Source organism: Miniopterus natalensis, chromosome 21, assembly GCF_054644295.1.
Source record: "Miniopterus natalensis isolate mMinNat1 chromosome 21, mMinNat1.hap1, whole genome shotgun sequence".
In the NCBI taxonomy this organism is placed as follows: Eukaryota; Metazoa; Chordata; class Mammalia; order Chiroptera; family Miniopteridae; genus Miniopterus; species Miniopterus natalensis.
Window position 1 is genome coordinate 10,402,125 of NC_142101.1, and position 15,244 is coordinate 10,417,368.

At 42.5% G+C, this 15,244-nt stretch overlaps 1 protein-coding gene across 1 annotated transcript in view; it reads left to right on the forward strand.

The window, feature by feature from the left end:
- Positions 1 to 15,244, forward strand: part of SDCCAG8 (SHH signaling and ciliogenesis regulator SDCCAG8) — a 155,362-nt gene that overhangs the window by 71,287 nt on the left and 68,831 nt on the right. Inside the window, exon 13 of the mRNA XM_087828849.1 lies at positions 400 to 542. Within this exon, the coding sequence (XP_087684975.1) occupies positions 400 to 542 (143 nt within the window). The remainder of the gene's footprint in view (positions 1 to 399; positions 543 to 15,244) is intronic.

Genomic DNA, 15,244 nt, shown 5'->3' on the forward strand with positions numbered 1-15,244 from the left:
ACGTATTTGATGTAAATCATGGCATGTGTCTGATGTAATCTTACAAAACAAAAATGTTATATTTTAAAGCCAGTGGCATTTTAGGTTCATATTATTTTTAAAGGGACTGAGCCTTAGAATGAAAGTACAGATTATCCATTTTGACTACACTCATTTAATCATTTCATTTGTAAAATGAGACTTCATCTTACGATCCAAAAGAAAAAAAACCAACCCTCACTAATGTGCATTTTTGGCTTTGTTAATTCCCTTTGTCATAAAATGGAAGCTAGCCTAAATTTCCTAATAATCGCTTATCACATTCCAATTCATGGCAAAAACAAAAATGAGGCAATTCTGAATTCAGGTGCATGCATTTCATTTATATGGATGCTTTTTTGCCTCCCCTCTCTACCTAAGGAAATCGAGAAACTGACGCTAGAACTGAGGGAAAACAGGCAGCACTTGGAACAGGAGCAGCAGAAGGCAGCCGGGGCCAGAGAGGAGCTCCTGAAGCTGACAGAGCTGCTGGGCGAAACTGAGCACCAACTGCACCTCACCAGGTACCCCCAGTCCCCGGAGGCACCGCACCCCCCATTTCACTCCGCCGATTTTTGCCACAGGCTTGCAGACAGTTGTTAGAGTCGTAGCCTTAGTCATTCGGTTCACACCCAGCGTTCAGGCGTATTAGGGGAAGCGGAGGTGCGGTAAGCAAAGCACCCAGACATGTGAGCGAGGCGTGTGGCGGGGAATTACTGATACATCACAAAACCTTTCATCCACGATGCTCAAATATGCAGGCGGCTCTCCGTCAGGATGAGCAGAGTCACATATTTCTACCACCACCTCTCTCGTTAACCCCGTGTCTAATAAAAATGTTGAACTGAAGGGTCTGAGGAGTACATTTAGGAAAATTATCAGAGGCTGTCAGTGGTAAAGGGACAAAATAAAAGACACCCTGAGATGCCAATGGAGATGGAACTGATACAGAATAAGGAACCTGCGTCCCAAGGAGGTGTCAGATTTTGAGATGGAATTGGCACTGTTCACGTTTAAACCATCAGAACCAGGCTCACACCAGCGTGGGCTCACATCGCATTGCTCCTGTCCTGAGGTATTGTGACATGATCGTCGCTGTCACTAAACTTCAGTAAACATATAACTCAGCCCGAAATTACAATAAGGTGTTTCTGGTAGCAGGCGTCTTATAATTTGCTACATTGAAAACACACACGTATACACAGAAATTCAGCAGAGAAAAATTTTGAAATAAGATTGTAGGTATTTCACATTGTCCTGTAAGTAGTTTCTTCTCACTTAGTATAATTTTTTAATTTTCAGGTCAAGCCTTTGGGTTTGTTCAGTTTTTGGAGTTTTTCAGCTTTTAGGGAGAGCTTTGTCTAAATTCACATGTCAATTTATGATCGTTGGTTTGGTTCGTAATTTAGAAAATCACTGGTCTTCTAATCATAATAATATGTCGAATTTAAACGATGAAAGGGGACTGATCCCTTTTACATTAAATATGAGAATGTAATTCTGAGCACGGTATGATAACAGATGGAGCAAAACACCCCTTGAACAGCCTGCATTTGGAGAAAAAAAATATCTTAGAGGTTGGTGAACCTCCGAAGTTTTAGGCTAGTGTTAAGATGCCTCTGGTTGTGTTAAAATCAAACTTTGTTAAGAAACATTTTGCTATGATAATATTCCAAATGGTTTGCCAGCTTCCCTTTTAAACAATGAAAGAAAAAGCGAGGGAAGGAGAGAGAGAGAGGAAAGAAACTGCATCATTTCTACATGTGTGATATCCGGGGAAAAATCCCAATAGATGAAACACTTTTATAAGAAAAAAAATTGCTCAGGACTGCGGAATAATAACTGTTCTTTTAATGCCCACTTAAAGCACTGTCCTCGTGGAACCGAGACTGTAATGTTAACGTAGTTCCTATGGTTATTTAATCACAGCAGCTTCGGAATTGAGTTTCATCATGACAGTTAACAGTTTTTCTTTGCTGTCAGACTTCGATTGAGAACCAACCATTTGTGTGCTGAGCACAGAACTAGGACAGCTTTTAATGCCTCCGCGGGGCTGAGCTTCGGTAAATAAATATTAACGCCTGTTCCTTGAGTTCATTTCTGAAGCCAGAGTCCGTGGAGAGCTCTCCTGCGCAGCATCAATTTGTACAGCCTGACAAGATCGATTTCTTGCAAGGAGAGCATATTAAGATACCACTAGGCCACTTTCGGCAGTTGCTGTAACTAATTCTTTTGTTCTTAAGAAAAACGGTTTTGCTGGCTTCCGTAGAAAGCTTTTTTCTCCCGAGCTTCATTTACACCAGGTTACAAAAATGTAACCCAGTTTTACAGGAAAGAAAACTGAATTACCTGTTTTCCAAGTGCAGTACTCTTTTGTAAGCATTTTATACTTCCCTATTTTATAAAATCCATGAATGGGGAGAGGGCAATAAAAGGCGTAAGGAACTGTGTGTACCTCTCTTTTGTACTGCAAATGTGACTTGGCTGTAGGGTTAAATATTTCTGATATACTTTGGGGATTTTTTTAGAGTTTGCTTTCCCTCAGCAAATTCTTTGTTGATTCAGTATAGTCAAGTGTGTGGCTGGGAAATGCCATGTTTTTGTCTGTGTGTGTTTCAGTATATACCAGCTGAAAGAAAGAAATCTCGTACAGGTAGCTCTTCATTTAGTCTTAACTTAAACATTTTGAATGTCATATCCCAAACAAAGTTTAAAATTGAATATGAAAACCATGTGATAAAGTAATAATGAAATAAGGATACAGATCTTCCAAGGCAAAGAAAACTTTAAAACTGGAGTAGAAATCGGTAGATCAATCTGAGCAGAAAATAATCTATCACTTTTTTGGCATTGCCCTGTATTGTTTAACTAGACTTAAATAAAATAGAAATTCAACTTTTATTGAAAGACCCAACTGGTAAGTATAACATTTGCTTATTCAACAAATATTTATTGAGCATCTACTATCTTTTAAGTACATTGCTTGGTCCTTGGCATAGAGAAAAAAAGACTCGGGTCTTACCCTTATGTTGCTCACACTCTATTAAGGATATAGATAGATGATAGACAGATAAGTAGGTATAGATTGCCACGGGAGCTCACAGCAAGAATCGGCTCATTCTGCATTTGAAGTGCAGTCAGGTGACAGCCAGGAAAACTTCCTGGAGGAGGAGACGTTTGATCATTATGTTGATTGATGAGTTTATGAATAGGAGTTCTCAAGGGAACAACATATGCAAAGACAAAGATGGGAGAGAGCCTAAACTCTGCAACCAGGTTAGGTGTCTGGCAAGAGATGAGCCTGGAAAGGGGGTCAGGGACTAGAGGAAATGCTTTGTGGGCCATGTTCAGGGGTTTTGGCTATTCTGAGAGTAATGGTTACTCTTATATTTCAAGCAGGGCTTCCAACATGATCAGCTTTTGGAATTGGGATCCTTACTCAGAGAGCAGTGTAGAGAGTGAACTTGGAGAATTATGGAGGAGACAGAAAGACCAGTTAGGACAGAGTCTGCAACCACAGCCTAAATCTGGCCCATCGTCTGTTTTCGTATGATCCCTGAGCTAAGAATGGCTTTTCTACTTTTAAGTGGGGAGAAAGAAAAAGAATATTTTGTGACATAAGAATTATACACCCATAAATAAAGTTTTACTGGGCACCGCCTCCATTATCTTTTATGTTGTTATGTGTGGCACTACCGTGGCAGAATTGAGTATGGTCCTCAAAGCCTAAAGTATTTACTATTTCCTTTACAGGAAAAGTTTACAAACCCTCAGGATGCTGTTTAAGTCAGGAATTCAAGGGAGCTTGAGCTATGATGGGTTCAAATGTGTATTTCAAAAGGCAATTAAAAGGCACCGTGAAAATAGGTTGGTTGAGGAAGAGATGATTGGCAGGGCCCCGCTTAGAATATAAGCACCATCGTAGTCCTGGGCTGTGATGGTGCCAGTAAAATGGAAAGGAAATAGCACCTTCCAGAGGCACTTGGGGTAGTGAATGAGAGAGGCCAGAATTAAAGGTGAGTCCAAAGTTTCTAGCCTGTGTTAACTGGATGGTGCATTAATCCAACTAGGGAAGCACAGAGGAAAATAACACGTTTTATTCTGGAACTCAGGTGGAGATGTCCAGGCCAGGTGTCGTGGGAGCAGAAAGGTCATGACTAGAGGCCTAGCTCGGGATGCTTTCACAGAAAGATACTAGCTGTAGCCAGAAGAGGAGTGAAAGCACCCAGAAACCATACACTTTTCTTAGGGCAGGCCCCCAGGTATCCTAGGACTGAGGACACCGAGTTTCAGTGTCTCCCCCAGGCAGTCACTATCTTTGCAACTTTTGACAAATTACTTCATTCTTTGAACCTGCTTCCCTACCTATAAAATGAGGTCCTACTACATGATTTCTAAGTTTCCTTTAGCTCTGATAGTCAATGATTCCAGCAATGATTTAAGACCGTGCATTATTCAGTTCCCGTTTGCAGACGTCAGGCATTTAAATTGCTTGGAGTATCCTTCGTTTAAGATGTTTCCTTAGTTTGGTCTTCAGGGAGGTTTCATAGACATGTCTTCATACCCACCATTTACATTCGTCATCATTTAGGTTGACCTCCACGAGGTTATGGAAACAGTCTCTTAACATCCTTCCAGCCTCTCTTGCCAACCACTGCCAAGTGAGTATCCGTCAGCACTGCCCGGACCCTGTCACCTGCTCTCAGAGCCTCCCACGGTCCATGCTGACTGTTACAGAAGGTCCAGACCACTCAGCAGTGCGGCTTCCCCGAAGGGCCCCAGCTTCTGGTTTTATTTCCTTGCCATCAATGTCATCTTCTCGCACGCTGACTTCCAGCCAAACTTAAGCAGATGCAGCCCCCTTGAGCTGTGGACTTTCCTCCCCTGTACTGTTCCCTACCCCGAGAATAGCCCTTCAACCTTCTCTAGCCCTGTTGCAATCTTACCTTCTTTTCCAGGGCTCCCTGAGTCCTGACTTTTCCATCGTAGGCCTCCCCATGGCCCTGCCAGAGGGAGCAGGCACGTGGCCCTCTGAGCCCTCCTGCCCATGTAGAGCTGAAGGCACTTACTACATAGTGAATGAATGAATGAATCAATGAATGAGTGAAGGAATGAATGAATATTCTGCAGTTTTTTATGTAGTACCCTTCTGGAATGTCCTGTTCTTCAAGGTGGGGAGAGGTCTTATTAGTAGTATATTTCTCAGAGCACCCAGCTCAGTGCTTTGCAAAGAGTTGGAGCTCAGCAGGTCATTTTATAGGAATGGTTAATATATTGTGAGTTTGTGACCATTCAAAGCCTAGTAAAATATTAGTAAGGTATTTATAGTAAAACATTAGTGAGATATTACTAATATCTTACTAAGATATTAGTAAGATAAATTATGAGATCCAGAAGGGAGATTCCAGATAAAGTATTACAGGGATAGAGGGACAGATAACTTCTTACTGACCTTGGTAGCATTGGGATACAGGAAAATGGGAATGAAGGGCATTCCATGAGAAATTCCAGAGGGGAAAATGGTGGCTGGGAGGTGCACATGCGTACATGAGAGTAAGTTAAATACATTCAATCTATTGTTTAAATATCTAAATGCATGTGTGTTTGAGGTTAAGAATATATTCATCTTGGGGTCTGCCTGGTACCATGCTATGTGCAGTAGATCTTTAAAAAACAGTAACAGACTATATATTCCCTGTTTTACATCTAATCCGTCTAAGCCACAGAACTAAAGTGATTTATCTAAGGTCACACAGCTGATACGTTATGGAAGCAGGTTTTGCCTACACAGCCGATACCATCTTCCATCAGGCTGTAATTCTGGGTGAATTAGTAGGGAAATGGGCTAATGCAATTGGTCCCCAAAACACAACTGAGAAAAGCAGTCACATAAACTTACCATAGAAATAAGTGCTGGCTGCGCTCTCATGCACCAGTATAAACGCAGGCCGTGAACCTCAGCCTTGGCTTGGGCTTTGCCTAAGGGACTGTCCTCTGGCTCATCACTTGCCTTAGTCATTTCACGTATTATAATGCAACCGCCATTCTTCACTTCACTTCATTTTACCCAAGAGGAAAGAGACACTTTACTTAAAAAGTGGAAGTTTGTTCATAGTTGTTTTTGTCATGTTCAAAGATCTTTGAAGAGCTACAGGATTTAAATACCTCTCACAAGACTACTATTTACATATGTGTGGGCCAATTACTTTATGATGTGACATTTAAAACAACCATTTCTGAATGTCTGCGATTGTTATTAACTACTGACTGAGGCAGACACTCTTCCACATGCCTAGTATACAGGTATCGACACCCCCCCTTTGAATCTGCGTCTTTTTCTCAGATCTGATGGGGGGGGGGGATTCCTACAGGATGCCTGTTTGTTTTCCAGAGAATTTAGAAATTGTATTGTATGACATGCAGAAGGGAAACTGACCCGCCACGAAACCTGTAGGCTCCAGCTTCTAGCCACAGGGCTCCCTGTAAACTTTTTATTTCCCCTTTAACTTAATGTTTTCGATAATGAACTTCAAAGAATTTCTCGGAGCAGGAATCTAAGCGGGGTCCATGATATGGTGTTATGCTCTGACCTACTTTTGAGAGCCACATGGGAAGATCTGACCTACAACCTAGAGAGAGCGCGACCTGAATACAGTATTTGTATCTTTTGGAAAGTGAGATAGGGTACAAAAGAGAAGTCTCCAGGTGTCCCATTACAGTGGTGGCTTCCTCGGGGAGAGGTGACCAAGGCTTCTTAATCAGAGCAGCCCAGAGCATTCAGCTTCTACGTGATCACTATTGGAACTGCTCTCTGGAATGTAGTTGTTTGACCTCTCAGACTACCACTGTGAGTACGGACTCTTCTATGAGGTCAGAGAAACCCCAAAACAGGGGATTGATTTGCTTGGTAACTGGACCATGTAAAATTCAGGTGCAGCTGGCCTGAGGGTTGCTTGGACCAGGGACTCCAGGCAGCGCCAGTTTCCCCTCACCCTCTGACTGTCATCTGCAGGGCTCGCCTCTGCTGGAATGCTGGCCCCTTCAGGCTCTTCCATGTCGTGGAGTCACATCCTTCAGCCTGAACTGAGGACAAAGGACAGGCCCTGATTTCAGACTGTAAGGATGTGGCTTCACTTCCAATTGCAAAACCTTCAGTTCAGATGTCACAACCGAGTCACCTGCACACACACCTTTTTGGGTGCTGTGGCTGGCAGCCTCCGCAGAACCCCAGGAGTAAGGGGAGGTGCTCTTACCGGGGGAAGGGTGACAGGGATCCTGGGGAAATAAAGCAGCTTGAAAAGGAAGGAGGGGAAAGATCACATCTCTGCTCCTAGGGGTTTGAGAGTGATGTTCTCCCTCGTCAACACGTTGTAGTCCAAGGGGCATGGTCAGCTCTTCACAGGGCTGCTTTGTGGTTTTACTTAGAGAATCCTCAGAATATAGAAAAGAGAGATGAAAGGGTGAATAAATGAATGACCAGCACGTGCCGGGGACTGGGCTGTGTGTTACCTGCCTGCAGCAAGACAAGTACAAAAAATGAGAGTATTTGGAAACTCTTATATCAATTTTAAGCTGCCACAGTAGCCAAGTTACATGATCAGTGGGCTATATTGGGTATCTTTTAAATTTTTTCCAGTAGTTTAGTTTTCTAAAATTTATTTTCTGACTACAGTTGAAATATAATACAATATTATATTAATTTCAACAAATAGTCAAATATTATATTAGCGTACAACCTAGCGATTAGACATTTATATAACTTACAAAGTGGTCACCTCGATAAGCGTAGTACCCATCTGGTACCATACATAGCTATGACAATATTATTTTTATTTTATTTTATGAAACTAATGATTTGCTGAGGATCAGAAATATTTTAAAAAAGATATTTTACATGAGACGTTTGAGACACCCTGCCTTCTCAATCCCTCCAGCAAGTTCAAGGAAACTGAGTCACAGGGAGGTGAGGCATGAAGTCACGTGGCCCAGAATGAGAAATGAGAGCGTAGAGGGGGCAGGGTCAGAACTGGGTCCATCGGACTCCAGAACTGGTGCTCACAACTCATATTCACAAATGAGCACAAAACATACTCCAAAGCTAAACAGAAATTCTTCTATGGCTGTAGAATCTCAGCTCATGGGCCAGGAAACAAGCCTCTTTATCTCCGCGTCTCCACCACCACGTTGGCATCAGGCAAAGTCTAGCAGGTTCTCTGAAAATGTTGAATAAATTTGCCTCTCTTTATTGCAGGGAAAATTAAGAAGGAAATGCACTCATCTTCAGGTGACAACTAGCATAAGTCAGAAGGGGGACATCTGTAAAACTGTCAACAATAAAAATAAATTTAAAAATATATAAATTAAAAAAAGACCATACTTCCAATCTTTCTTCCCTTGCAGGAGATAGTATACACGGGCATGTATTCCTCCTACAACAACAGGGAGCTTGATCTCTTTTTTCCTTCCGAGGGTATTGAAGAATTTTTAGTCTAAAGTTCCCTTTAAAAGTTAAACTCATGTTTTTTTCTTGCTCTCCTCTCATGAATAAATTAAGCAGAGAACATTCAAAAATAATTTTAAATGGATATATGTGCAACCAGCATCTTCAAGTCTCAAAATAGATGGCCTTGGTACCGTTTTAAACTGTGCCCTCTTTTCCTTGCCTTACCCCAAATCAGAGGGAACAGGCTGTCGGGGAGCCAGGAGGGAGAAGGCATTTTATTTTGCTCTGATGGACACCATGTTGCCCGAGCCCGCTCTCCCCCGCCTGTCTGATGGGCTAGGAACCCAGGTCTCCGGGTGGCCCGGGGCGGGAGGTTAGAGTCACAGGCTGCCAGGACTGTGTCTCCTCAGGCTCTGCTTAATGTTCCCTGGCTCACTCCTTCCAGCTCTGCGAGGCCCAAATGTGTGTGCGATGAACATCTACGCTGGGGATGCACCGTCTCCCCTGCCGCCCAGGCCCACAGCCTGGAGCATGGTGGTGGCCGCAGCCAACTCATTTTCTGAAGGAGCCCGGAGGAAACGAGAGTGTATTGCCCACACCACTTGCCTGACTCAACGACAGTGAGCATCAAGTTCATAAAAACAGGAGAAAAAAACCCCAAAACATAGAATTGCTGTCTTAGCAGTCCGAAGTAGGTATATTTTTCTAAAAGAAAGCTCCAGTCTCCAATATGAATTTAAGGTGAAAGAAGTATGAAAAAAATCATCAGTGTAATGATGTTTACTTTCTCCTTAAACACCTCTTTCTAATCGGTGAGACCAGTTATTGGGCACTACTCAGTTGTTGTTTAATGTTTCCCTGATACCTGCAAGTGGATTAGACAGCAAGCCATTGATTGATATGTCCTGGAACCAGAGATGATTTTAAGGAATCTGAAAAAAAGAAGAGGCTTGGAGACCCTCCAGTCTCCTCAGTGCCCGTCTTGGACAATGTCTCTGGGGGACCACGGCCCAATTCCAGTAAACACATTCGTATTAAGCTACTACTCTGTTAGATTGGCTGAGAAGGGAATACAGTTCCCCAGGAACTCGGAGTGGGCACCGAATGGGTCAGAAGCATTTGGAAGCCACCTGCAAAGCCAGTGTCCAGCTGGGGAGAAGACGGCTCCACCTTGACTCTGAGCGACCTCTCCCAGCTGGCATAGGTCACCTATGGGAGGGCTGAGCATCTCCCTGACCGGCGATGGGGAAGGTGGGGTTGGGAATGAGAAATAGGCACAGTACCAAAGAGATTCCTCCCTCAAGGGTACCAGTGTCTAAGTAATGGATCCTTCTGACACCTGCATTGTGTCTACCTCCATAACCTATTTCTGACCAGGAGATTTACTAAAAGAAGGGACCCTGTGTTGAAGGAGTACTTATTATAAATATAACTATACCAACAAAAGAAGTATGTAAGATAAAGTAACAGGTCACTATTGAAATGTATACAAAGGTTGGGGGTGTTCGAGATGAGGTATTAAACGTGGCTTGAGCAGTATTGGAGATATGCTGGTTTTCTCAAGGCTGAACCAAAGGTGTGGCTCACCAGGCTGGGCATCACTTGATCTTGACACTAGTCCTAGTTGTTTCTGATGATCTTCTATCTCCTTGGGAGAAAATCTCCTCCTGTACTTTATTTCCTACATATCTTAATCGTGATTTTATGAGGATACATATGAGAATGAAATTCACCGAAACTCATTCAGGTTTCTGTAAATGAGGTGTTGCTCATCTACTGAGGGACTCCTGTGCTATGATCCTATTATTATACGAATTCATAGAAAATAAACAAACAGCAGTCACAATGCAGTGCTCAGTCTAGAAAACTTTAGGGCCATGGAGGCATGATCAGTTATCAAGTCCTTTTTGGCAGGGAGATGTTGGCAAATGAGGGACACAAAGGGAGTCTATTGTTAAATATGGGACTTGCGATTCTCTAAGTCTTAAGTGGCCCTCTTTGTCTTTAGAGGAAAACCACTTGCCATTCCTGATATTAACTGTTTGTCAAACAAGATCCACCGAAGCAGCTCTGCTTTGTTGCTCAGATGGCAGTTCCCAACTCTTCAGCTATCTCTGAAATAAGGCATTTGTTCAGAATCACTCGCTATTGAATTAGTCAACAGTGTCCGGGTTGAGGAAAGACGATAATTGTATTAAGGGTTAATAAAGGTCACCGACAGTGGAAACAGACCCATGTCAGAACCACAGAGAAGCCCACACCCTGCACCCAGACTGATTTGCACAAAGAAATTAATTCTCTGTTAAAAGTGGAAGAAAGAACGACAGCATGAGACAACTCGGGGAACTAATAAACTTTTTAGATGCTGTTTCATATGTTTGCTTTTCATTAAATTCAGGGATGGTGGAGGCTCTGTTGTTGTCATTCGGTCAACATTTATTCCTGTCTGTGTTTCGTATACAAAGGCTGGGGCATGCCAGCAAATAAACTGTTAACGGAGAATTAACTTCTCTGGCATGCTCTCGTACTTATCTTCCAAATTAAAGAAAATGAAATGGGCAGAAACAGAGTGTAGATTACCTCCTTTTTGTCAAAAATGGTGGGAATTTGAAAATTAATAATAAAAAAGGGAACAGATGCAGTAACATGCCAGAGGGAGATTAATGTGGAGAGTAAATCTGTGAGCAACAAAACTGAAGCAAACGGAATCAGTGGGAGGTAGTTGTACAATCAAAATCGGGATAAAAGAGAAATTACAAGCAACCCTGCTCTTGTCAAAGTAGTAGTAATGAAATCCTGACTCTGCCAGCAGTGAGAACCTGTGTTAGCACTTTGGGGTAAGGATGGTAGCCGGGTGCCAGGTAGGAGGGCAGTGTTGGGTTGCTGGGCAGCAGCCATGTTGCATGGAACAGATGGCACCGAAAGCTGGCAGGGGAGGGGCTCCTTAGCAGAACTAATCAGACAGTAACAGATAGGGCAGCTGGGAAGACTGACCACAGAGAGGGAGTCTGCGGGTAGCCGAGCGCCACGATGTTTGCAGTGGTGTGCCCATTGGTCTGAGATAAGACCTTGCAATGTCTTTCCCGTCCTGGGAAGAGCTGAAACTTTTGTTCAGAGAGGAACGCTGAGCTGCATTGTGTCGCAGATGGGGGCGGGGTGGGCTTCAGGGTGGACGGGGAAAGGCAGGCCTGTGCGGCCGGGGACCGGCTGTGTGCGTTTTCAGCCCCGGCTTCCCCTGAACTTGGGTTTCTGCTGCTCGCGTGGCCCTGCCGTCCCGATGCTTCCAGCGCGGCCCATGGAATGATCACTTTATATATTTTATGCATCAAAGGGTCTGCGGTATCAGGGCCACCGGTAAAGCGAGGAAAGCCTCTTTGATGGGCTTTCTGCCACATATGTCTTTCGCAAACGAACACCGAAAAACCCACCGTTTAGGACACGTGCCTTTGTGCCGCACGGTTTCCCACAACCTGCTTAAACCGCCTTTCATCCGTCGCCACTTGCCCTTCCTTGTGCCACCTGCGTGACTGTGGCGTGAACATCAGAGTGTTAAGCGTCATTCAGAGCCCCAAACCTTAAAGCCAAAATTAAGTCATCTGAATAAGTGAAAGAAAAAAAACGGGCCTGTTCAATTTAATAACTGATTAGGGACACATGTTTTTTTAATACAGAATGGGGACGTTGGTGCTTAAGCGAGCACCTTAACAAAGAAATCCAGATCTCCTACATCTGTTTTTGAACTGGTATATTTCTTTTTCTTTTCTTTTCTTTTTTCCAGGAGGTTTGTAGCTTGGCTCAATTTTCCCCTTTTGGAGGGGAGGGGGAACATCACCAGGATTTGAAATAGGTGGTATAACACAGCCATATGCTATTTATGCAGCAGTTTCTGCAATAAATCTAATTTGGGGCTGTCAAAAAATTAGACTTATTTGATACAGCAGCACATTAGTAAGTGATCGTGGCAGATTCAAACTTGTCATTTAGTCTCTTCCTCCTCTTCAGAGAATCCTGCAAACCCGTCCCCCCCGTGATCAGCTCTTTGTCCCGGGGTCCTGCACACGTGCCCACATCCCAGAGAAGGTGTCGCCTCCAGGTGACCGAGGAAGGGGTGGGAGAGGGAATGTCCTGTGTCGTTCCAAGAGCTCCCGGACAGACAGGCGGGAGCGCCAGGCAGCCAGAGGAAGCCGACAGTGTGTTCATCAGTTGCGATTCTCCCCAGAGCGGCTCCGTTAGGCCCCATCAGAAGGCAGAGAAATTAAGGTCAGCTCTTTATGAAGGAGTTTCAATATTTTACCTCCCGGCCTACGTCCATATGCTGTTTTAGGCAAACTGATATTAGAGAACGCGAGCGAATTCAGCGCCTGTCTCCACCTCGCATCGCCCTTAGAAACAGCTTTTCTCTTCTCCAGGGCAACCTGGCAACGTTGCTCTGACGCTTTTTGTGTAAAATGTGTGTCTCAGGTGTTGCTATCAAACTACCTAAAACTTTTTCCTAGTTTTGCTCCTTAAAGGGTAATATAAGCGTGTTACACGTTAGGCAGATAAATATAAACAGTGGTCTCTGAATTCCTTAGATGATCTCCGTTTGTAAAAATAATGATATTATTCCTTCCTTATTTATGGAGGGGAAAGCGTGTGTGTGTGTGTGTGTGTGTGTGTGTGTGTGTGCACATTCGTGCATCTGCGCGTGACTGTAAGTGATGTTAAACTGAGCGTTTTTCATTTGTTTATGTTCTTACCATACAAATTCTCCCTACAAGCCCACTAGTGTGTTCCTGAAATGCAATTTGCTAAGCGCGAAGGGTTCCTTCACGGTGGTTTCTGCAGCCTCTATTAAGCTAGCCATTTGCAAATACTTCTTTCTTTTACATAGCAAATCCGACCATGAAAAGTGGTCACATTTCCAGTACCCTTTCCATGCTACTCAGAAGCCGGAACCCAGGTCACCAAACTGCCATCAAGCGCAGACGACACTAAAGGGAAAAAAATACCCAGTGAAGTATTAACAAACTTGCTGGGCAAATGAGATACTATTTCTGAAACCTCCTGCACATAAAGAGAAATTATTTAGAAATGATGTTTTAGGAAAATGAAAGTACCACTTAGAAAATATGCTGTGTGTTCAAAATCCACATATTAAATTATGTTTTACATACATATTACCTAAGAATGATTTGGAGGCTCCGGGGTAGTCTGGAGATGGGTAGTGAAATTGAAATAGAGCTGAAAAAGAATGCCTCTGCCCTTGGATTTTAAGCCTTCTGTTCTGTTCTGTTCTGTCCTTTTGTTTTGGTTTTTATATTTTGCATCACAATAATTTCTCTTAACACATCTGAAAAACTGCTCTGGTAAAATATTCTCTATCGATTATAAATATTTAATCAATCAAAACGTTAAGATTCAAATTTTAAATTACATGTGTTTTAGACTGCTTTTGTTAATAAAATATGCTTTCAATTTTATGTCAATGGAAAAAGCTGGAATTCTTATCTTTGCTAAAAGGAGTTTAGAAAATTTTACAGACTTGATTAATTTTGCTTATTAAAAACATGCAATAAGATTAAATCTTGAGATAATTCTTCATAACAGCAGTGTTATGAATGAAGCACCATTTAAGTTCACATTTGCTCTGGTTAAATTTCTGTCATATATTTTCTCCTAAAAAGTGATCTCCCTTTTTCTTATTAAGACATTTGAATCGAATGATTGGTTTTCCTTTTTCCTAAAGAATGCAATTGTCTAAAATACTGGTAAATAATTCAACATACAGTGATTTTATGTCTGATTTATGAAGGAGGGTGAATACTCGATAGCTGTAGATAACAGAATAAATTCAATTGAGAGCATAATTTTCAGCTAATTTCCAGGAGTTTCTTTTTTCTCACAATGGCCAATTGATACAACTTATATTTCTTTAGATAGATTATGTGTTTGTTTGGTAGCAAATATTTGAATATTATTTAAGCAGAACAGGTTATTTTTAAATGATGGAATTTAAAATGCACATGAATTGGCTTGTGTATTATGGGTTAAGCTTTTCAGAGCAGTGATGGAGTGTGTGTCAATATATAGCTCATCATTGAAATGGCACACATTTGTACATTTTGAGCATTTCAGTGTAAAATTTCTTAACTGGAATACTCTTTCCCTTGGCTAATTCATTAGTGAAAATATTTATTCCTCAAGTTAATGCTATATAGTCTGAAGCAATTTTTACATAGTGTAAGCTTGTTTATGGTATTTTGATTTCACTTTAAAACTTTTATTTTGCGTCTCATGCATATAGTTCCTGCTCGGTATCAGAAGCGCAGACACACATGAAAGAAATGTACATATCAGCTGTCTGGTTTCACAAACGATCATTAAAACACCCCCTCTTACTCCTTCGCCTCCAAATTATTGTCTCCCCGAACCCAAAAGTAATTTTCACAAGTACGTTACACAACAGAACTTGGTCTTCTGCTGGTTAGCAGCAGCGGATTGAAATCCGTGCCGACAGTTCACTTGACAATGACCTTGAGGGGCTTTGCTTCTTGAAGAAGGAAGCAGAAGCTTGCGGTAAACAAAGTTCACTTCTGACAGATGGATTGAATGACAGAAAGGTTGCGAGTGCCAGAATAGCCCTGGCAGAGGAGGAAATGTTCAGTGGAATCCAACAGGAGAGGAGGTGTGAACAGGTGCAGGGCTGCTGACGGAAGGGGAACCAGATGGAAGGAGCCAGAGCCAGTTTATTTAAAGGAAAAGGCAGAAAACATTGAAAGGCTGTGCGATCAGTGGCTAAAA